The sequence below is a fragment of the Pogoniulus pusillus genome, chromosome 25, assembly GCF_015220805.1.
Source record: "Pogoniulus pusillus isolate bPogPus1 chromosome 25, bPogPus1.pri, whole genome shotgun sequence".
In the NCBI taxonomy this organism is placed as follows: domain Eukaryota; kingdom Metazoa; phylum Chordata; class Aves; order Piciformes; family Lybiidae; genus Pogoniulus; species Pogoniulus pusillus.
In genome coordinates this window covers 18,737,426-18,759,048 of record NC_087288.1, presented here as the reverse complement: position 1 = coordinate 18,759,048, position 21,623 = coordinate 18,737,426, and the positions used below count along the sequence as shown (strand labels likewise).

Below are 21,623 nucleotides of genomic sequence, written 5' to 3'. Positions count from 1 at the left end.
TCTCAGATTGACAGTTTGACTCAATTTTAGAGGTCTCTTCAAAGAGAAGAATTCTATGATTCTATGTCAGAGACATCAGGGGTGTGTGCCTCTCCACATCAGTTATGATTAGTGATGAGGCTTTTCTCTTCTTTCAAAAGCCAGTCAGCAACTCCTAAGTCTGTAAAGGTAAAACCCTTCATAGATTATGCTCAGCAAATGTAAACTGAAGCCTACCCCTGTTTTGGGACATCTCAGTCAGCTTTTTAAATGAAGTGTCAGTAATACTTCCTAATAACAAGAAAATCCACAGCCAAAACCACCACCAAAACACCCAACTTCTTTTCATCTTGCTAATCTTGCCTGTGCAACTCAAGTCCAGTCATAAAACCATATATTGAATAGTTTTACATTGAAAGGCAGCTTAAAGACCATCCCTGTCCATGGGCAGGGACAGCTCCCACTAGACTAAGGTGCTCAAGGCCTTACCCAGCCTGGCCTTGGACACCTCTAAGAGGAGGGCCATCCACAACCTCCCTGGGCAACCTGTTCTAGTGTCTCACCCCCCTCACTGGAAAGTTTTTCCTAACAGCCAATCTATAACCACACTAAAGAGAGATTTCCATCCTTCCTTATTAGCAGACCACCCATGCAGGTAGCCAGAGTCTCTCATTTATTAACACATGTCCAGCCTCCAGATAAGAAACAAAGCTTAGTAGCAGTCTTTTGGGTACTTCCTTACAACTCACCCTGAGCGTACACGAGGTAAAAATTGGTTCTCAGCAGCTGTCCCAGCCTGCCACCCACAGGCACAAGGTCCGCGCTGGGAGCAGCATTTTCCAAGCCAACACGTTTCAGCCTTTGAAGCTGACTGCAATGCACTCTGCTGGCCTGGCTGACGCAGGACAGTTTCTTTCAGAACGCTGCTATCGGCAGGCTGCTTGATGGCTACAGCTCTGCACACTTGCTGCAATGAACTGCAGTAACAGTATGAAGCTGTAATTACATCCACTCAGCCTTTCACATACTTTTTAGCCATTAGATCAATACTTCAACCCAAGTCAAACCACGTCAAGAACGCAAAGCACACAAGAGCAAGCACATCAAAGTTCCTAAATAAGAAAAGCACCCAAACAGGCAAAAAAATCTCAAAGCATCTCTCAGCTTCAAATACATGGTTACTGGTAGTGTGTGAAGCCCAAAGTAGTCTAGAGTGCTTCTGCAGTTGGGGCATGGGAGTGTTTCAGTGAAGGAGCTCCTTCTGATACCCCTGGTCTTGAGGTTGAAACTGTTCCTGCCAAAGAAAGCTAAGAGCCAATTCAGACGTTTTACTGCTGGAGTACTTCAGGAGGGTGTGGTTGAGCTGCTCAGTTTAGTGCTTCGTGACCCGTCATGAAAACTATTGAACAATCTTTACATACTGCCACTGAGCTGCCTGTTCTTAGAGCTTCTCTGGTTGAAGGTGCTTCAGGCAATCTCCCAGAGCACAGCTACATGGCCTCAGAAGTACAACCAGAAGAAATTAAACAAGGTTCTGACAGAAGACTGCTCAGGACTGTGCTTCCAGAAGCCCTGAAGTTTTAAAGCAGCTTGTTGATAGCAGGTGTAAAGATTGACAAAATACAAAGCACTGTAACAAAATAAGTCCAGGTTGGGTAAGGCTTTGAGAATCCTGGTCCAGCAAAAGGTGTCCCTGCCCATTCTTTAAGGCCCCATCCAACACAAACCATTCTATGAAAACACAAAGCACAGCAATGCAGCCTGAAGGAGTCCAAGCCATCTCTACATATCAGTGCTTGGTTTTCCTCCCACACAGCACAGAAGTTTGAGTAGCTCTTAAACAGCAACATGACCTGAAGTCCCCACTTCTCACATCAACATCCATTCTAAGACCAATCCCATTGATCCAAATGTTTCTCTAGTAAATGAAGAGCTCTAGGTGCTGACTGATTTGAGTTGTGTGCCTGACACCTGTCACTTCATGCCCCACACAAAGTCTTGCCATCCAACAGCTTGGTTTTATCAGACCTTTATTTGCTGTATTGCCCCCAGGTGTACAAATACCAAACGTAGCTATAGAAATTCAAAATATACTGCAGTAGAAACCTGCCTGGGAAGTGGAATGTTAAGGTATTTCTTTTAGAAAATAGCTACACTAAGTCTGCCCCACTTGCAAGTTTTAAATATCAGGGACACAAAGAGACACATTACTTGATGATCCTGCAAAAAAAAGTTGTCCTCAGAAAACAAGTGAAGTCAGGCAGCAGCAAATTGGTTTCTTACATGTAACTCATTGAGTTATCAGCCAACAGGACATTAGCTCCATCTAGCCAATTCACAGACAGTTCAGCTCCCATTTATACCAAGAAAGTCAATGTATTGCTATCAACAAGTATTAGTCTAACCCCACCTCAGTGAGAATATGTATTGTAAGCTAATGAAGTCAAGGCAAGAAGTTGTCCCTGGCCATTGAGTGCAACTGATGCTTCTTTCACATTCTCAGGATAAAGGTGCCTCAATTGTTGAACAAGTCGATACAGCTCTGCAGGAGAGAAACGTTGTTCTGGAAGAGAAAATAAAGCATTTCTGACCAATCAGTTCAGCAGGAGTGACCATGCCCCTGTACTCCACACTGGTGAGGCTGCGCCGGGAACAGCTGGTTTGGTTTTGGGCCCCTCACTACCAGAAAGACATTGAGGTGACTGAGTGCATCCAGAGAAGGGCAAAGCTAATGAAAGGTCTGGAGAACATGCCTTGTGAGGTGCAGCTGAGGGAGCTGGGGTTGTTCAGTCTGGAGAAGAGGAGGCTGAATGGGAGGCCTATTGCTCTCGACAACTCCCTGAAAGGAGTTTGTAGTGAAGCAGGGGTTGGCCTCTTTTCCCTTGTATCAAGTGACAGAACAAGAGGAAATGGCCTGAAATTGTGCCAGGGGAGGTTTAGGTTGGTTATGAGGAAAACTTTCTTTCCTGCAGGACTGGTTGGGCATTGGAACAGGCTGCCCAGGGAGGTGGAATCACCATCCCTGAAGGTATTCAAGAAACATGGACACTTTAGAACATGGTTTAATAGTCATGATGGACTTAGGTTGACAGTTGGACTTAACGATACTGGACATCTTCTCCAAGCAAAAGAATTCTATCACTCTATACAGACTGCAACCTGCCTCCTCCTGCAGGCCCTTCTCTGTCTCACAAATGGAGTCATGGCAAGACAGTAGCACAGGTGAGCCAAAACAGGCAGTACTGTCAAGCCTTTTGTATAGAATCATGTTTCTGTTGGAAAAGACCTTTAACATCATCAAATCCAACCATTATCTGGTCCTAAGTCACATTCAAGCTCAGCACTTCAGTTGCTACCTGTGATGAAGCCCAGGAAACTCGGAGTGGGAAACTGGACTTTTCATTCTTCAAAGGAAGTTGAGGGTGCACAACCACCTTAGCCTGAGTCTTCCTGTTTTGTTTCCTACCTTAAACCCTGTAATCTGTGTGCACTTCCCAGGGTTGAGAAGGAAGTAGATGGTGTGGTCTCAAAAGCCCACCTCAGATCTGTTCTGCAAAGCAAGCCTGGCAGAAGCTGCCACAGAGAGTCAGCATGGCTTTCAAAGCCAGACCAGACAAGGCCTTGAGCAACCTGGCCTAGGGGACAGTGTTCCTGCCCATGGCAAAGGGGTTGGAACTTGATGATCTTTAAGGTCCCTTCCAATTTAAACTACCCTATGATTTCCCCCTCCACTGACACACCAAGGGAGGGTTGGCAGCTAGATGAGAAGTTGCAGGATGAGCCCTCACAACAATGCTTGAAGCAGCAGCTGCCTCTAAATGCAAGAGGAGGTCAAAGCCCACAGAGGTGGGCAGCTGTGAGCTGTCATGTACTACCTGCAAATTTGAGACCTCACTGGCAGCACAATAGGCTGGTGGCATCCCAGGAGTGAGAGACTGAAAACAGACTTCCTGCATGGGACAGAAAGTTCATTGTATATGCTGTGCCTCCTGCTCTTTACTTCCTTTCCTTCCCCTCCCCAGATGTCATCTGAAGAGCTTGGCTGATCTGTTTTAAACTTCCTTGTTTCAAAGGGAGCCTTACAAACTCTGCATTGCACAGCAGCCACTTCCCTAAAGCCCCAAAGAACTCACCTTTGCGTGCTTGATTTCCAGTTCTGCCATTTCGATGAGGTTTTTGCGGAAGGCTGCTATTCTCTTCTCTTTGAAGCTCAGCAGCTCTGGAAGGAAGAGCAAAGGTAAGGCAGACAGACCGTGAGTGATGTTTCAGTGGCACCCCTTACCTTGCATTCTGTCCAGCTCTAGCCAGGCCTTTGGCCACAAGTAGTTTCAAGAGTTAGCTGTGCGGTTGCTAGCCAGAGATGCGTTTATCTTGTGACACTCGTCTTGTCTCAAGACAAAAAGGCTTTATAAGATGACAAGAACTGGAATAAAACAGCTACAGCAGCTCTGGGAGCATGTGGAACACTTAAAACCCAAGAACATTAAAAGGAGTGGCTACCTGCTTCAGGGAGAGTGTTCAGAAACCTTCAGTAGCTGAAGGTCAGCTGAGAGACATGGAACGTATGAAGACTTCCTCCCTTCAGCATAACATTGTAGCCAGGTGGGGGGTGGCCTCTTCTCCCAGGCAACCAGCAACAGAACATGGGGACACAGTCTCAAGTTGTGCCAGGGTAGGTATAGGCTGGATATTAGGAAGAAGTTCTTCACAGAGAGAGTGATTGGCATTGGAATGGGCTGCCCAGGGAGGTGGTGGAGGCACCGTCCCTGGGGGTCTTCAAGAAAAGACTGGATGAGGCACTTAGTGCCATGGTCTAGTTGATTGGTTAGGGCTGGGTGATAGGTTGGTGTGCTAGTTTGAAGCAAGCTAGAATGTTTTGGTAACAGAACTAGATAACAGGCAGTGAAATGAAAACAATTGATGTCAACTTCTCTCACAGTCACGCTGAGAACTCTGGGAAGAAGAAAGACTTTTTCTCCATTTTGTCTCTCACTCTTGCTTTTGCCTTAGACCTGGTCACATCTCATTAACCCTGCTCCTACTAACCTTGCTCCCTAACCTCTTGGCTGCACCTCTTTTCTTCCTGAGAACTGGGGTAAGGTTGAGAGGGCCGGGGGGAGGTGTTGGGGTGGTTTGAAAGCCCCTCCTGGGGACCTTGGTTTCTGGGAGGGGAGTTGTGCTTTTGTATTGTTTATCCTTTGTATATTTCTGTATATAATTGTATATAACTGTATATATTGTAAATAGCTGCTTGTAAATTCTGCTAGCTGTAAATAAATTGCTTCATCTATATTCCCAGGGTCCATCTGAGTTATCTGGGGCAAATACAAAAGTGTGGGGGGGCGGGGTAACCCCCAAACCATCACAGTTGGACTGGATGATCTTGGAGGTCTCTTCCAACCTGGCTGATTCTATGATTCTATAAATACCACTAAGCCCATTTTACCTTGCTTGGCAGATTCTGAAATCTTTTCAAACTTCTGACAACAATCCTGTTGATGTGCTTCAGCCAGCCTCACATCCTTGCTCTTTAGTCTGGCTTTATCTAGAGCTTTGTTGGAGTTTTCATAGTCAACAAGAGCCCTTGTCCGTCTGTACAGAAGATCCTGGAAACAGACAGGAACAGTGTGAAGTTCAAGAGGAATGCTTCTCAACATGAGGTTACAATCAATCACCTTAGCATCAGGGAAATTTCACTTATTTCAGCATCAGACTGAGGTTTTTTTCTCCCCAGGAGCCTTCTGCCAGTGTGGTGTCAAGTTTTCAGGACAGCCACAAGTACCTCAGTCACGATAGTCTGAGGGCTACTGTAGGGCACTGCTTCTTCCCTTAAAGGTGCTTTATCCTCCTACCAAGGAGGAACAGTACTTCCTGAGTTGTGACTGTTTCCTGTAAGGGATACACCATCACTTAATTTGGAGACCTGATAGTCTGACTGAAGCACTACACTAACCTAGACATGAGAAGCAGCACAGGTTTTAGCACCAATTCCTTTAGATATTAACACTGTGGTGCTGCTAGATCAAAACAGCAGGAGGTCACAGAAGATGCCTGGAAGAAATGCTTCAGTCTACATGACATTAAAAGGCATGATACTAGAAGAGGCCTATCAGGTTATACACAGATGATGTTTCTAAGTAGTCAGCTCCTGGCCAAGGCAAGTATTGACTAGAAAGAGTTGCTGGCAAGGCCTTTGCAGTTACATCTATCTACCAACCTCCCCCCAGAAGTTCAGACTCCATCCTTCGCATGCTACTGCAGATTCACAATCAAGTGCTTGAGTAACTGGGATTTATTTCAGCATGTAATTGATCATCATTGATTGTACTGACAAGTCACAAGCACTTTGGAGAAGGGTTAGAACACTGCTGCAGACTCAAATCCTGTTTGCTCAAACTCCAGTACCTGAAGAGGGCCTACAAGAAGGATGGAGAGACTGTTTACAGAGGTCTATAGTGATAGGATGAGGGACGAAAGCTTCAAAGTAGAGAAGAGCAGATTTGACTTGGATATTAGGAACAGGTTCTTTACCATGGGGTAAGTGGAACACTGGAACAGGCTGCCCAGGGAGTGGTTAAGGCCCCATCCCTGGAAATACTCAAAGTGAGGCTCAACAGGGCTCTGGCCAACCTGATGGAGTTGAAGATGTCCCTGCTGACTGCAGGAGTGAGACTAGGTCACCTTTGGGTGTCCCTTCCAATCCAGACCATTTTATGACTAAAACATTTTTCCTCTTTACATGTTGAAGAAAAACTGGTCGAGCCCATTTCTAAGTGGTTGGGACTGCAGCTAACCTGTGTATGGCTTCTGTGTTCTGCTGTGGTTTAGGAGCACTGATTTCTTTGGGAGAACAAGAGTCTACCTTCCTCTAGTCTTCGAGCACAAGTACTACTCTGAGAAAGTGATGATGTCCACCATAAAACTTCAAAAATAACCAAGAATGTTCTCACCTTGGCAGCTTTTATGTTGAGCATGTAGTACCGCAGCAGTTCAGAGAGCTTCAAGTCTTTATCTGATGACACTCTACCTTCAACCTTCTGCAGAAGGGAGCAGGTGGTTGGTATGAAATGGGAAACAGCACCATCCAGATTCAGGCATTCTTCCCCCCCCTTCCCCTCCAAAGCTTCTCTTACCCCAAGTTTCTCAAAGAGCTCAGCAACTTTCAACAAGTACCTAGGAGGGAAAAAGGCAACACAGCAGCATAAATAACTTTTAGATAGCAGTCTGAGTGTTGGCAGGAAATAAAAAAGCTGGAAGTTGGAGGTGGCTCCTGCAAGCAAACCTAGCCAAAGGTTTCAAGAGAACTCAGGTCTAGGGCTGCATCAAAAGCAATGTGATCACCAGTATGAGGAGGTGATTCTGCCCCTCTACTCCTTTCTCATGAGACCCCACCTGGAGTACTATATCCAGTTCTGGGGTGTGCAATGCACAAAGGACATTGAACTGTTGCAGTGGGTCCAGAGAAACACCTACCCTATGGGGACAGGCTGAGAGAGTTGGGGCTGTTCAGCCTAGAGAAGGCCATCCCAGCACCTGAAGGAGGCCTACAAGAAAGCTGGGGAGGGACCTTTTTCAAGAGCTGGTAGTGACAAGACTAAAGGGAAAGGAATTAAGTTGGATTTAGATTGGATATTAGGAAGCAATTCTTCATAGAGAGGGTGGTGAGAGACTAGAAGGGATTGCCTGGGGAAGTTATGGATGTCCCCTCCCTGGACCTGTTCAAAGCCAGGCTGCATGAGGCCTTTAGCAACGTAGTCTAGCAGAAAGCATCCCTGCCCATTGGAGGCAGGTTGGAACTAGACAATCCTCCAGGTCCCTTCCAATCCAAACCATTCTATAATTCCACAATAAAGGCCTTGTGAAGAATTTCCCTGTTGCCACATTCCAAGAGGGATGAACCTTCTTGTTTATTCAGCTATATATTCTGTTTTCCTGTGTCTTGGTAAATTGATAGCAAAGTTTAGAGAGGTGGAAGAATTTACCCCAGAAAAGGTTACTAGTCTCCATAATTTAAACCCTGTACTATTCTGGAGCTTCAAACATCCAGAAGGTAATCAAGGCCTAGCAGATGTACTATTAAATACAACAACTCTATTAGAAGACAGCTGCATAACTCATTCTTCACATATTCTTTGAGTTTGTGACTTGAAAAAAATTCAAGGAGACTACTGTTTAGCAGGACCTTTGATGACCAGCTCCAGGGCATAAATGGGAAGTGATCAGCTAGCTCAGTCAGATGAACCTGATTTACATCTGCTGCACCAAAAAAGTCTTAGAGGAAAGAAAAAAGTTTCTAACACCACTTGCTTGCAACTCAAGAAATTCAAAGCAGCTATGATTCAACCCCCTGGATATTCCTTTATAGAAGGAATCTGATATTCACAGACTCTGAGTATGTTTATGAACAGTTAAAATTGCTTACCTTTTGGTAACTGTAGGTTCTTCTAACGCCAGGCTGTTCAAGCGAGCTGAAGTATAAATATAGTCATCTGCAACATCTGCAAGAACAAGACAAGGTTTTCAGGTTGAAGTCAGCAAGACTGCAAGGCCTGCACAAAGCTCTTTGAAAAGATTCACTTTTATGAGATCTTGTCATCTTATCTGCTTTTGCACAGGCATCCTTGATTTTGTTGCAGTAGTTCACAAGAAAAATCTTCTCTTGCTCAAAAAAGTCTTCTACTTCCTGAAAGAGAGCATGACCTGTAACATCAGTCACAATGGCAAGGATCAAAGAAACAACCATAACCACCTGAGCACTATGCCCATCAACCTCTACTGAAGAGCTGAGTTCAAGACAAGATTCTGAGTCAGTCACACCAAGCTGTTTGAGAGAAGTGGTTTCTTTGCTCTCTCCCAAAGGGAAGATGGACTTTACTCAACACTGCAGGCTGTCTGAAGCAACCAGTAAGGTGTCACCAGCAGCTCCCAGACCTGCCGCAACGCTGGAGCTAAGCGGTACGCACCTTACGAGCTTGCTTTACATCTGCACCGTACATTGTAGGTATGGTCATGTTTCAGGACACTGAGAAAGCAAGTCTGTAAGAAAGGTCTGCCATGGCAACACTATAGAAAAGCTGAAACTGGACCAGTTACAGGAGTCTTTGGCATTTGATCTCATCTAGCACAAGCACAAACCTGTAAATCATGTCTGTTCAGAACTCTAAAGCAGACCAAAGCCATGAGTGCATTTGCTGAATGTGGAATGCCTGCATCCCCACCAGTACCAGGTGTTGAGGCAGCAATTCTGCACCCACTAGAAACGTCAAATACACACCTAAATTTTAAATAGCCTGAGCTTCAACAGTTTACTGCTGTAAGAGTCAAAATTAATATAGGCAATACCACCCAAGTGGGGACAACAGTAACAAGGAAGGTTAGCAGAAGCAGCTGAGCCTCACACCCATCAAGTCTGAAGCGGACAACTGCAGCAGCTCAAGAAGCAAGAAACAAATCTAGATCAGGATAAGAGGTAAACCATCTACCTTACCTTAACTCCAGAGAAGAGGACTTCATCAGCACTCTTAACCACACTTTTTAGAAAGCCACCAAACATCTCTTTTGTGTTTTTCCTCCGAACACTCAGCTGCAACAGAGGCCAAGAGAGCTTCAGAACTATCTCAAAGGTGGGGGAAAAAATGCAACTGTTTTGACACTTGCAATAGATTAACATCATTTACATCTCTCATATGACAGAACAGCCTGATTTCCAAGTTCTCCATAACACCCATATAAGCTGTACAAAGGTGGCTTGGCTAGAAGTTGTTCAACTCTTCTGCGCCAGAGGTTCTCCTCACTCCCAGAAATGGCTCAGTTTTGCCTCATAGCCTCTACTAGCACCTACCACTCAAATAAATACAAAACAGATTCAGTACTAGCACCTCCAGTCCTCTATTTTAGAACCAGAAAAAAAACACAGCACACAAACAGATATGGATCAGGAATACCCAAGATAGAAAGTTGGCTTCCTAACCAATTTGCCTAGGACTAAGAAAGACAGATTTATAACCAAAAAAGGTCTAAAAGGTCAGGCTTTCATCCTTTAATCATCTCACAGAAGTACTGGCAACATCTGCTTGCTGATGATGCACAGAAATTTACATAACACTCTGACCGAGCAGAAGCAGCAGTAACACTAACATTTTGCCTCCCTTGGAAAGAAGAGATAAAAAGTGTCTTACATCCTGGTCATACTCCAGGAAAACATGAAAATTGTGATCTTTGCTGAGCACAGGATGAGAAGAAATACGCTGAAGGAAGACTTCGTGTGATGATACAGTTTTCTTGAAGACTGCAAGGTATTCACTGAAAGGAAAGAACAGACTGAGAGCCTCTCCTGTACCTCCTTCCACAAAGAATTACTTTAACATCATGCAGTGCAAACATTCAGCAGTATAATTCTGAAACCTTCTGAGGTGGTTCGGGTTGGATACTAGAAGAAACATTTTCACTGAAAAGGTTCTCAAACACTGGAACAGACTCCCCAGGGAGGTGTACGAATCCTCATCCTGAAGGTGTCTCAAAGATGAAGAGATGTGGTACTGAGGGACATGGTTTAGCACAAGCCTTGGTAGAGTTAGACAATGGCTGGACTTCAGATGAAAGTTTTTTCCAACCAAAATGATTCCACAATCTTAAACAGCTCACCAGTGAGAGAGTTGTTGTTTTCAATCTCTTTAGCTAGGAAATTCCCCAGGTTGAGAGAAACTTTTGACAGCTCCTCAGTTCCAAAGTTTTAAAGACTATGCAACAGCAGACAGCCTTCTAAACAGTCAGTCAAGACCACTTATCACCAAGTAGGTTGCTGTCATAGGAGGCTTCTGTAAGTACAGTTTTTAACAGAAGACCAATTCTACTTACGCTTCTAGCTCTTGCTTCATTTTGGCAAACTCTTCTTTTGTCATAGACACTTCTCCTTCCCCTAACTTCTGCATCTTCTCTCTGGGTCCATCAAAGTCAGGCTTTGAAGGTGCTGGAGGTATCTAGCCAAGGAACTGGTTAATGACAGATGCTAGCAAATCAAAGTTTCAGAGATTCCTTCTAGCCTTCTCTGGAAGGAGGCCCTTCGGCATGGTTATCGCAAGCCAGCAAGGCTCTACACCAGGGAATTCTAGAGGCATGCTGATGTCTAGGTGCCTCCTTGTCCCCCCAAGCTCTGTACTACCCCATCCAGGAGGGAAACCAAGAAAGAGGAATAACTTCTATAACCCACCCCATAACCGATGATCTTCTGTGACCCACAGGAGCTCCTAAAGAGTCATGATAGGAAAGAAAGGCTGTATTTAATAGAGCATTGCAATTTGTCATCTTCAGGAAGATATTAATGCCACCAGAATGTCATAAAATAGTTTGGCTTGGAAAAGGACTTAAAGATAATCTAGCTCCAACCCCCCTTGCCCCAGGCACAGACACCTTCCACTAGATTAGGCTGCTCATAGCCTTATCCAGCCTGGCCTAAAACACTTCCAGGAAAGATGTCACTCAGGTTTGGGGTTTTTTTTTGTAGCAACAAGCTACATAGAAACATGAGTTATCACCACAACACTCATATTGTTCGGGAATTAAGGCAAAAGGAAGTAGTGGCAATGCTTGAGTCATGAACCACTACTGACATGAGTAAAGCAAACTTCTAGTATGCACTTTAAATCAGCATATCTTAGAGCTCCACTTGTCTTAGGGAATACTTACAATGAGTCCTGCATACTCTTCAGTTTCACTGAGCGTATCGTGCAGCCACACAAAGTCTTCATGCTGCCTCGTAACTGAAAACTCAGGGCTTTGAAAAGCTGGCAGTGTAGTCTGGAAGACGACAGATAGAAGCCCTACTGTTTTGTAAATCAGTGCTTTTAGAAGCAGTTCTCTCCCTTTCCAAAGGAAGCTGTTTTGCCTAGTAAGAGCCTCGCCTACTCTTTTAGCTGAGCTGGCATTTGTGTGAGAGCCTTACTACTATTTAAAGAGAAGGCACTGCTGTGGATCAGCATCCAAGCAGTTTACTTTGTGAAGTTTCACAGTAGCTGGTTTTCCCCTCTCTACTCCCCAGCCTTCTGGTGTCAAGCTAGGATTCCTTAAGCCAATCAAATCTAGTGTACCAGCTCTGTTGTCTCTGTTTAGGGAGTGCTCAGGTCTTAGAAAATCTGGAGTTTCTGCATATATACCATAGAATTATTTCAGTTGGAAAAGACCTCTGAGATCAAGTCCAACCTTCAACCTATACACCATCATGGCCATTAAACCATGTCCCAAAGTGTCACATCCACACTTCTTGAACATCTCCAGAGATGGTAACTCCACCATCTACCTGGGCCAACTATTTCAATGCCTCAGGCCACCTTTAGGGGAAAACACTGCTCTAATTAGATTTTTCTTTCTCCACTGTCAAGCTCCTATTTTAAGTAAGTGTACTGCAAAGACATTACTTACACAACATCTAGGAAGCTATATTTCTACACCATGGTCTTACCTTGGTATGCACAGTGAACTTCACTCTGTCCTTTTCACTTAGGGCATCAGGTATATCAATTTGGAGAGATGGATCAAAATTCAGGTCTACAGATACAGACCTCAGCTGCAACAGAATTCACAGAGTAAGCCTCAAGCAAGCATCAGGTAGGCTTCATGAAGCTAGACTGGTATTCAGCAAACAAACCACTGCCTCCAGGAACTACACATATAGACAAGCATGATGCCCTTGATACTACCTGTATACACCATTGTGACAAGCTTTGCTTTCCAAACAAAGGAGAGAAGAAAAAAGGCTCCAGGTCTGTACTTAAGTTCCTTCCATGCTACAGCACAACAAATCACTCTTATTTTTGGCGTACAGGAGAAAATCATGGATAAAGGTCACAGCATGGGAAATTTGCTGAAGAATCATGGAATTGTCTTGGTTGGGAGACCCTTAAAATCATTCAGAGGAAGGCTGAATTCTGAATGCCTTCTCAGGAAAGCAAGCTGGAAAACTGGACCACAACTGATGTTGCTTCATTTCTCTGCAGCGTCCTAGTACACAGACCCTACTAGCCAGGAGCTTGCCCCTACCATCTTGTAAACATATTAAGCCTCATCACCAAAGCACACAAACACTGCCAGACAGCATCTGAGCAATCTCCTGTTATATCACAGACAACATGAACACTGCCTTACACTCCTGCAAAGCTGCAGAACTACTTTGCAAGAGGCTGCCCCTTGAGAGGTAGCTCTTCTTCCAAAAGCTTTGGCAACTCCATTCTCCTGGTCATCTGTGTACTCCAGCCCAAATCTGGCAGATGACAAGTGCCTCTGGTTGCCTGTAGAGAATGCAGTTGTCAGGCCAGTATGCATCTGTCCCCATGCAGCCTGCCCCTACCACCATCTATGTCCTCACCTGTGAGCAGGGCATCACCACCTACTGCTGACATCTATGGCCAGTATCTCAGGTGGAAGTTAGGGACACCACCTCCAGTACCCTCATTCTTCCAGACATACAAAACACACCTGTTAGCTGAAGTTAGGAGGAGGTAGGTAAGACATAGTCATAAGGCTTGAAAAGGTTTATGGAAAGACCTTGGATGCAGCATTGTGCTTCCCCATTGTAGCTTCTGTAGGATAGAAGGCTTTTATCCAAGCCTGGCTATTGCCTTGGCAGCAAGCAAGGATGTCAAGCTTCCAGAGCATGCTCTGGAACAGAGTTCACAGAACTGTTTGGGTTGGAAGGGACCTTAAAGATCATCTGTTCCAATCCCCTGCCATGGACAGGGACACCTTCCATTAGACTGGGTTGCTCAAGGCCCTGTCCAACCTGGCTTTGTCCCAGCATTGCTGTGCTGGTTTGAGGCCAACTGGAATATTTCATTGAGAGAACTGAAATCCTTAGCTGTGAGAAGAAAGGAAAACCACACAACAGTACCCTATATTGCTTGTTCTTCTGCTGAGAAACACAACTAGGCAAAGCATAGACAAGGTGCTCACTGCTCACACACTGCTCAGCTCCCACTGCTCCTGCTCCTTCGCTCTGGCAGTCTGGGCTCTGCTTGCCTCTGCCTTAGCTCTTTAATCTGACCTGACCCTTTCTCCTCTAACCTCCTTGTTGTTTTGACATCTCACCTCAGCTCTCTCCAGATTTATCACGTGAGACATACAGGGATTGATCTGGTTATTTCTGAAGGGAGGGAGAGGGGAGGAGGTTTGGGTCAGGAGCCTCCTGGGGACTCTGATTTTCTGAAGTGGTATTGTGTTTCTGTATTGCTTTTTGATATAGCTGTATATATTGTGTGTAGATATACACATGGACTTGTAAATTGTGCTAAGCTGTAAATATAGCTTCCTTCCTTAACTTTCAGACAGCTGAGTCTAATTGGGCAATTTCATTGTGTGGGGGGGCAGGTAACTCCCAAACCATCACAACTGCTCACCTTGGAATAGATGTGGTGGAACTCCAAGCACTACAGTCACCAGTACAGTCACTCCTCGAGCCAGATTACCCTTCTCTACAGGCATGGGATTGCTGGTACTTGCTAGGAAGGCACAAGCCAAACAGCACAAATGTGCATAGTTCAGATGTGACTGACACTCAAATAGGCAGATGCTGACCCATTCAAACACTAGGATGGTTAGAAGGCCACCATTCAGACACTGGTTTCATTGGAAGCACAGCTCACTGTCTGTTGCCAGTGGAAAGAAAGTCAAAATTGGGCAGTGTTTCCCAGCCTGGGAACACCAGCAGCCAAAGCAGCGAGATGCAGATCCTAGCATTTTGCATCCTGCTTACTTATCTCTACTGTCCAAACAGGATCAGTAGTGCTAACAATACAAACTGCTGAGTCTGGAAAGCATGATAAGCTCAAGGAAACTGCTTCCTCTTAGCTAAATTAAGGAGAGGATTACACAAATCAGCCAGTCCTGAATTGATGAAGTTTCTTTTTAAGACTCATGGACAGAGTAACCCACAATCAGATGCTGCATACACACTCTTCCATGCACAATAGTTGCCTGCAGGAGATGGGCAGGTACAGACAAGAGGGTACTGCCTTGCTGGATTAACATAGTTGTGGGCATTTCTCCCATGCACTAGCATCATGAACTGCAGAGGCAATGCATCAAGAACACAACCTTAAAGAAGTTCCTCCTCACGTTTTGACGGAACTTGTTTGACTTTGCACCTGGTGTCCTGCTGCTGTGCAGCACTGACAGACTCATCCCATCCTCCTGACACCTACCACTTGAGATCCCCTGTATCGTACACGTGGCCACAAGTGTGAAGCCAGCTCGGGAACAGCACGAGTCAGGAACACCCCTTTACAGTAAGGGTGGTGAGACTCTGAAACAGGTCAGCCACAGAGCCTGCGGATGCCCCCTCCCCAGAGGCATTCAAGGCCAATTTGGATAAGGCCTTGAGCAACCTGGTCTAATAGGTGTCCCTGATCAAAGAGGTGGGGGAGGAGCTAGATGATCTCTAAGGTCCCTTCCAACACAAACCTTTCTACAAATCAATGACTATACAGTGGTAGCACTCTACCCCTCAGCGCTACACAAAGGAAAAAAGTAAACTTGTACCGATTAAACGTTTAAGGTGAGGGAGGTACATGAGCCAGCCAGCACTTGCTCTACCCTTGACAGACTCTGGTCTTCAGTAAATGACCTGGAGTCATATGAAATAGAGGATCATAAAACCACTGGTCTGTTCTGATCCTGTGAAGGTCACTGTGGGCTCCTAACTCCAGGCCAGAGACCTTTAGGATTACACAATCATGGCAGCAAGGCTCAAACTACAAAGACAGCATTCACACTGACTTCAGGACACATTGCTACATTTTCCTGGTGTGCTGCAGCAGCAGCTCCCCACTGAACTGGGAGCAAGACACCTTCCTTTGCACTCATTACCACAGCTCTATAAAGCACTGACCCAGTGGGTACCTAAAGCAGATGCTTCACACCAACCCTTGATCAACACAAACTGCTGCTGCTGCATTACCAGGAAGCTCACCATTCAGGACCCTTCATTTCACTATCCTCCCAAGACCTATCCTGCAAGCAGGAATGAGGACTTACTAGCTCATGGTCACATGAATGCTGTGCAGAGCAAAGGAATTCAACTTTTATCTAGAGGCCCCAGGCTTGTTGCTTGATCACAGCAGACACCCAGCTCAACACATTCCCAGGAAACCACTCCATCTTAGCTCTCCGGCCTGCCATATCTGGCAGCTGCTCCATACCCAGAGGCATTTCTCTGTTAGGACTTCACTGCACTCCATCCAGGCAGTGGACAAGAGAACTGAAATCGTCCCATCCCAGTTACCAGAAACCAGTCACCCTCCCTACATCAAGGAGATAACTGAAAAATCAACATCTGCCAAGAGTTTACTCCTCACTTGCACAGAACATTCCCAGAGAAGTAGAGAGGATGGTGACTCCTTGGAGCAGCACAGCGAGTTGGGTCACAAACAAACTCACCCCAAACCCAGTAGTGCCTCTACTTTCACCTCTCATTTTCCTTCTTTAACAGAAAGAGTCTAGTGGCTTTTGGTTTCCAGTGACCATAGCAACTGCTAGAGCTGCCCTGCTGCCTCCTAGGCCTTTAGTCACTTGTATCTGGTTTCTTGACGGCTCAGGAAACTTCTCCCTGTTCAAAGATACGGTGCACCAACACTGTCTGACCTGACCATTAGAACAAAACAGAGTCCTCCTGAACAACAGCCTTCATATTGATTAATGTTTCTAGGCTTTAGGAACAGAAGACTAAAAATAGGTATCACAGCACTAATTAGGGCACCATGATAGTCACCTGATCTGGAAACTGGGAGTGACAGAAGAGAGCATCGCTGTGACCAATCCAAGCAGTTTCACAGCACTTGCCTTCCTTCCATTGCTTAGTGATGTTGAAAAGACAAGAGCTGAAGACTTAAATATAATCCAGTGATGACCACCAGCTAGCTACCCAGGCTTCAGCTTGACAGAAAAGTTTCTATTCAGGCATCATCTAATGCAAAGACACCTTCATGCTTGCAGACATCCAGTGAAGGAAGTGCCCTCAGCAGTGGAAACTGATTAGTTCTGTTGAGAGGCCTGAACTGCTGATGGTAGAACCACCACCTCTGCAGTTTTAGCATCAGTTCTGGAAGAGTCAGTGTTACTTCTGCATTCTAACAAAAGAATCTGCCAGTGCAAGCAGCACTGTACAACATCCGATTGCCAGTGAAGCAAGAACCTGTGCTTTCTGTCAAATGAATAGAGTTTTCAACCAGGAGGAGCAAGGAGCCCTTCCACAAGGATTTAAGTCTCAGAGCTTTCTGCTTACTATCCAGCTACCTTAGAAAACACCACAAACTGATCACCTCCCTGTTGTTATTCAGGCAACAGCCACAAATGAGGTCAAGCACCAGGTCCTCCACTTTGGTCACAATAACCCCATGACTGCTACAAGCTTGGGACAGAGTGGCTGGAAAGCTGCCCAGCAGAAAAAGACCTGGGTCTGTTGACAACAGCCAGCCAAAAATGAGCCAGCATCTGCCCACACAGCTAAGGCAAACAGCATCCTGACCTGCATAGGAATACTGTGACCACAAGAACCAGGGAAGTGATTGTATCCCAGTACTCAGCACTGCTGAGGCCAGACCTTGAATCCTTGATTCACTTTTGGGCCTCTTATTCCAAAGACACTGAACTGGTAGAGCATGTCAAGAGGAGGGCAAAGCTAGTAGAGTCTAGAGAACAGTTCTTGTGAGAAGCAGATGAGGGAACTGAGGTTGTTCATGCTGAAGAGAAGAAGGCTGAGGAGAGACCTCCCTCTCTGCAATTCCCTGGAAGGAAGCTGGAGCCAGGTGGGTGTTGGTCCCTTCTCCCTGCTAGGGAGAAGTGATAAGAGGAAGCAGCCTCAAGTTGCACCAAGGGAGGTTTAGGTTGGAGGTTTGAAAATCCTTCACTAAAAGTGTTTACAAACACCAGAACAGGCTCCCCAGGGAGGTGGTTGAATCCCCACTCCTGGAAGTGCTTCAAAGATGCAGAGACGCTGTACTGAGGGGCATGGCTTAGCCTTGGTAGAGTTAGAGAATGGTTAGACTCAGTGATCTTAAAGGTCTTTTCTAACCAAAATGATTCTCGATTCCACCACTCTAAGACTTCAGTAGTAATTACATTTGCCACTACCCAGAAGCCATTACTTTTTAGACAGTAGTCTTCCCAATTAAACCAGTTTAAGAGTTGTCCAGAGAGCAATAAAAGATCATGGTATTTTCTGGCAGTTCATACAGAGCCCTCAGTTCCAAAGGGCCTTGTTTCAACAGTCAGCAGTTAACCAGCAGTTTTCCAGGGTATCTGGCCAGCAGATATTAGTACCATTAGCTGCTGGAACTGCATTTCAATCCCATCCAGCACAAGTAGCTTAAGTTTCCCTTTAATTAAGGCATTAAAAATACGTCTTAAAGTACACTGCATACATGCAGCAAAGAGTTGTTATAGCTGGTATGAAGCTTTGATTTTGCAGCCCTCATGACAAGCTTGCTGTTAGCTCCTACTGTCAGTCTTGAAGTAGGTCCAAGTCACAGAGAACCAGGAAAACAGAAGCAGTTGCCTTGCATGCAACCCTGATGTCACTACTTTCAAAAATGCCTTCCCAAATTTGTTTCTTTGGAGCGTTAAGCTCCTGCGATGCAATGGTTTCACTATTTTGCTCAAAACAAAGATAAAGAGGAAATAACAGCTTGCTTTAGTTGCTTTGAAATGGCATTCCTCATCAAGTGCACTGCTTGCCAAGTGAGCAGAAGGCAGCCTCTATAGCCAGAGCACCACTGGCTGTGTAATAAGCTGGCCTGCTCACTCAGCTGTCTTGTCACAGGGATCTCTGCACCACTCTTCGCAGAAACCAAGAGGTTTCTCTCCTGAGAGAGCAAAGAGTACTATCAACACTCAAGGATGCATATTGTGCATTAAAACCTTCCTAGCCCATCTTGCTCCACCTCCCAGTAAACTGGACACCTCCACCCAATCCACTACTTCCTCAGCTTGAAGTGTCAAACTGACCCTGCTCCAGCAGTCTGCCTGCAGAGCAAAGTACTGGACAAAACACTTCCAGTTCATCTGCAGCATGAAGCACACTCAGCTAAAATGGAATTGTTAAACAAAAGCAACCCCCTAAGCCACAGTCAACATCCAGAACAATGTTTTGCTGACCTCCTGCAGCAAGGATGGAGCTGATGGTAGCAAGTCCCAGCAATACAGCTTCACCATGCTCTCTGCACCTCACACAGATCAGCAATTGTCTCATTAGCCCAAACTGCTGGGCAGCTTCATGGAGGACACATGTCCTTGACAATATATGCAGACACTTTCTCCTTGCTAGCAGTTCATCTCTGTACTTGCTTTTGGGCCCAGCAGCATGCAGAAACCCATCTAGTAGGCCCTCATTCTTTCCTGAGCATGCAGAAGTTGTCAGACACCAAGAAGCAGTGATGAGAAGTGCAAATAGCAAGTCCCCAGCTATGACACATCATTTTGTCATCTACTGAGCAGTCTAATAAAGAAAGGCTACAATATTCTCACTATTTTGATCTAGAACAACTTAGCTGCAGACTTAAAACACTGTCAAACCACTGGCATGAAGAAACAGACCAGATGCACAAGCTTGGCTTGGCAGTCCTTCTACTGGCTTCACTTTCTGAAGGGCCTTTTCCTCTCAGTGACAAATTACACCATCTTTCCCACTTCACTTCCAATCACTCTTACCCTACCCTTCCTTCCTCTTCCTACACACCCTGATCCTCTCCTGCTTCACCACCACAGGGTCAGCCTCCAGTTTGCTACTACCAACGATTGCTCTTCAAGGCCATCATCGAATGAAGCTTCGTTTCTAGACATAGGTTTTATCTGCTGGCCACACACCAGATCCATGTTGCCGCTTTCTTAAACAGGAACAGACAAGATAAGAGCATTTCTAGCCTCCTCCTTGTTGCTGGAATTCCAAGACAGCTGTACTACCTAAAACAAGCTAGTTAATCTTTGTCCATTGAGCAGCAGAGTTTAAAGCTACTTCAGCCCTCACTGCAAGAACGTTTTCCCCTCCCCCAGTACTCCTGTCTGCTAAATCAGAAAGGGCATACGAGTGCTCAAAGTTACCAATTGCTGCAAGACAGCTGATATTCTGCCTTCCCCTCCAGGCATCACCTATGAAGTCTTGCACTCACTATCCTCAGATGGAAGATACTTTACAGTTCCGAAGGCAGCAGCAGCAAGCTAAAGCTGGGTCCCAGGTCACAGTGAAGAACTGCAAAACCACTTGGTCAACAAACTTTTTGCCTCTTCTACTGGATCAAGATCGTTTTAAGAGATTTGCACGCAAGGGAAACAGACAAAAAAAAAGAAAGTCTCTTAAAAAGTTACTGAAAGACAGGTGTATTTCTAACTCTGAAGTGATCGGGAGAAAACAAACCGACGAGCCCTGGACAGCCTCACCAGCTGAAAGCACAGGTCATCTTCCCGCATGGCAGGTTACGCTTCGGCACAACGCGAACTCTGCTCAGATGCAGCCGTAGGAAAGTCAAAGAGGTAGCTCTTAAACTGCTACGAGACTGTATTACCCTTCAGTCGAGGCGTGTTAAGGTTAGTTATTAAACCAGGTAAGACTAGGGAGGTTAGTTCACACAGCTTGTCCAGCAGGACAGACAATTCCAAACACTGCCTACATACATAGACGTTAATTCAGCGCTTAATCTGCCCTTCCTTGGGGAAATTGAGAGTTTTAACGCTCCATGCTCCCTCAAAGACAAGGCATAAGCCTCCCCGGCACTTCAATCAACGTTACTACAGAACAAGGAAAAGCACGTCAGCCAGCGATGTGACAGCCGAAGCAAAGAGGCACCACAGCTGAAGGGACAGCTGACAGCTTACTGACCACAGGCCACTCGACCAGGAAGGCACCCACGAAGAGGAGCAAGTTTAAACACCTCTATCAGAAGTGCCTAGAGGACTGCACTGGCAATGCCCAGGCACAGGTCCTGACCAGCACTGCACTCCCCCGACAAGGCAGGGCTGCTGCGACTCCAGGGCCCTGCTCACCATCCCACTCACAGCGCGAACTAGGTGCTCTGCTCGCAGCCTGCCTGGCCTGAAGAGAGTCCTGTCCTTCTCCTTGACACTCTGTTCCCACCTTTTTCTCTCCTCCTATTCTTCCTCCAGACACTTCTCTCTTCAGACACCACCCCGCACTCTGCAGGAGCTGCTAAATCCTGACCACCTGCCCCCAGAGGACCTTAAGTGCAAGCAGCAAGCAGCAGAGCGACTATGAAAACTACTGGTTTGTTTGCTTTACACAAGTACCAATGAGTCCGGTCACTCTCGCACTGCCAGGCACAGGGAGAAAGAAGGCAGGGAGCTCCCACACCCCACGCTGGGCAAGCCCAGAGTTGACCGCGGCCCACAGCCCGCCCCAAACCGAACCCGGGCCACCAGCCTTACCTTGCTCTGCGCGTCCTCCCGGAGCAAAGCCATTTCGCCCAGACAGAAGCAACCACTCACCACCTCCTTCGCCTCCGCCGCCGCCGCCTCATATAGCCCGAGGTGGAGCCGCGGCCGCCTCCCGCCGCCAGTGCCACACCTCCCGCCCCCGCGGCGGCCATCTTGAGTGAGGGCAGAGGGCTTGTTCGCCTTCATCCAAGATGGTGGCGCTACGGGGTGGGGTG

The 21,623-nt window shown here is 46.1% G+C and overlaps 1 protein-coding gene across 1 annotated transcript; it reads right to left on the bottom strand.

Annotated features, from left to right (window-relative positions):
* Positions 1 to 1,992: 1,992 nt before the first annotated feature.
* SNX5 (sorting nexin 5) lies at positions 1,993 to 21,507 on the bottom strand. Its single transcript, XM_064164635.1, has 13 exons — positions 21,400 to 21,507; positions 12,437 to 12,541; positions 11,665 to 11,775; positions 10,837 to 10,958; positions 10,158 to 10,281; positions 9,467 to 9,562; positions 8,557 to 8,662; positions 8,402 to 8,477; positions 7,113 to 7,152; positions 6,930 to 7,016; positions 5,426 to 5,585; positions 4,113 to 4,198; positions 1,993 to 2,542 (listed from the first exon to the last, which is right to left on the bottom strand). Exons 1-13 carry the CDS (start codon positions 21,430 to 21,432, stop codon positions 2,495 to 2,497), a joined length of 1,194 nt encoding a protein of 397 aa, XP_064020705.1. The 5' UTR covers positions 21,433 to 21,507; the 3' UTR covers positions 1,993 to 2,494.
* Positions 21,508 to 21,623: the final 116 nt, after the last annotated feature.

Excerpts from the sequence above, each read along its gene's own strand:
- SNX5 (XM_064164635.1), bottom strand. The coding sequence starts at position 21,432 with ATGGCTTTGCTCCGGGAGGACGCGCAGAGCAAG. Across the intron at positions 7,017-7,112 it reads AGCTCTTTGAGAAACTTGGG|AAGGTTGAAGGTAGAGTGTC; the intron begins GTAAGAGAAGCT and ends TCCCTTCTGCAG. Across the intron at positions 2,543-4,112 it reads TGGAAATCAAGCACGCAAAG|AACAACGTTTCTCTCCTGCA; the intron begins GTGAGTTCTTTG and ends TTTCTCTTCCAG.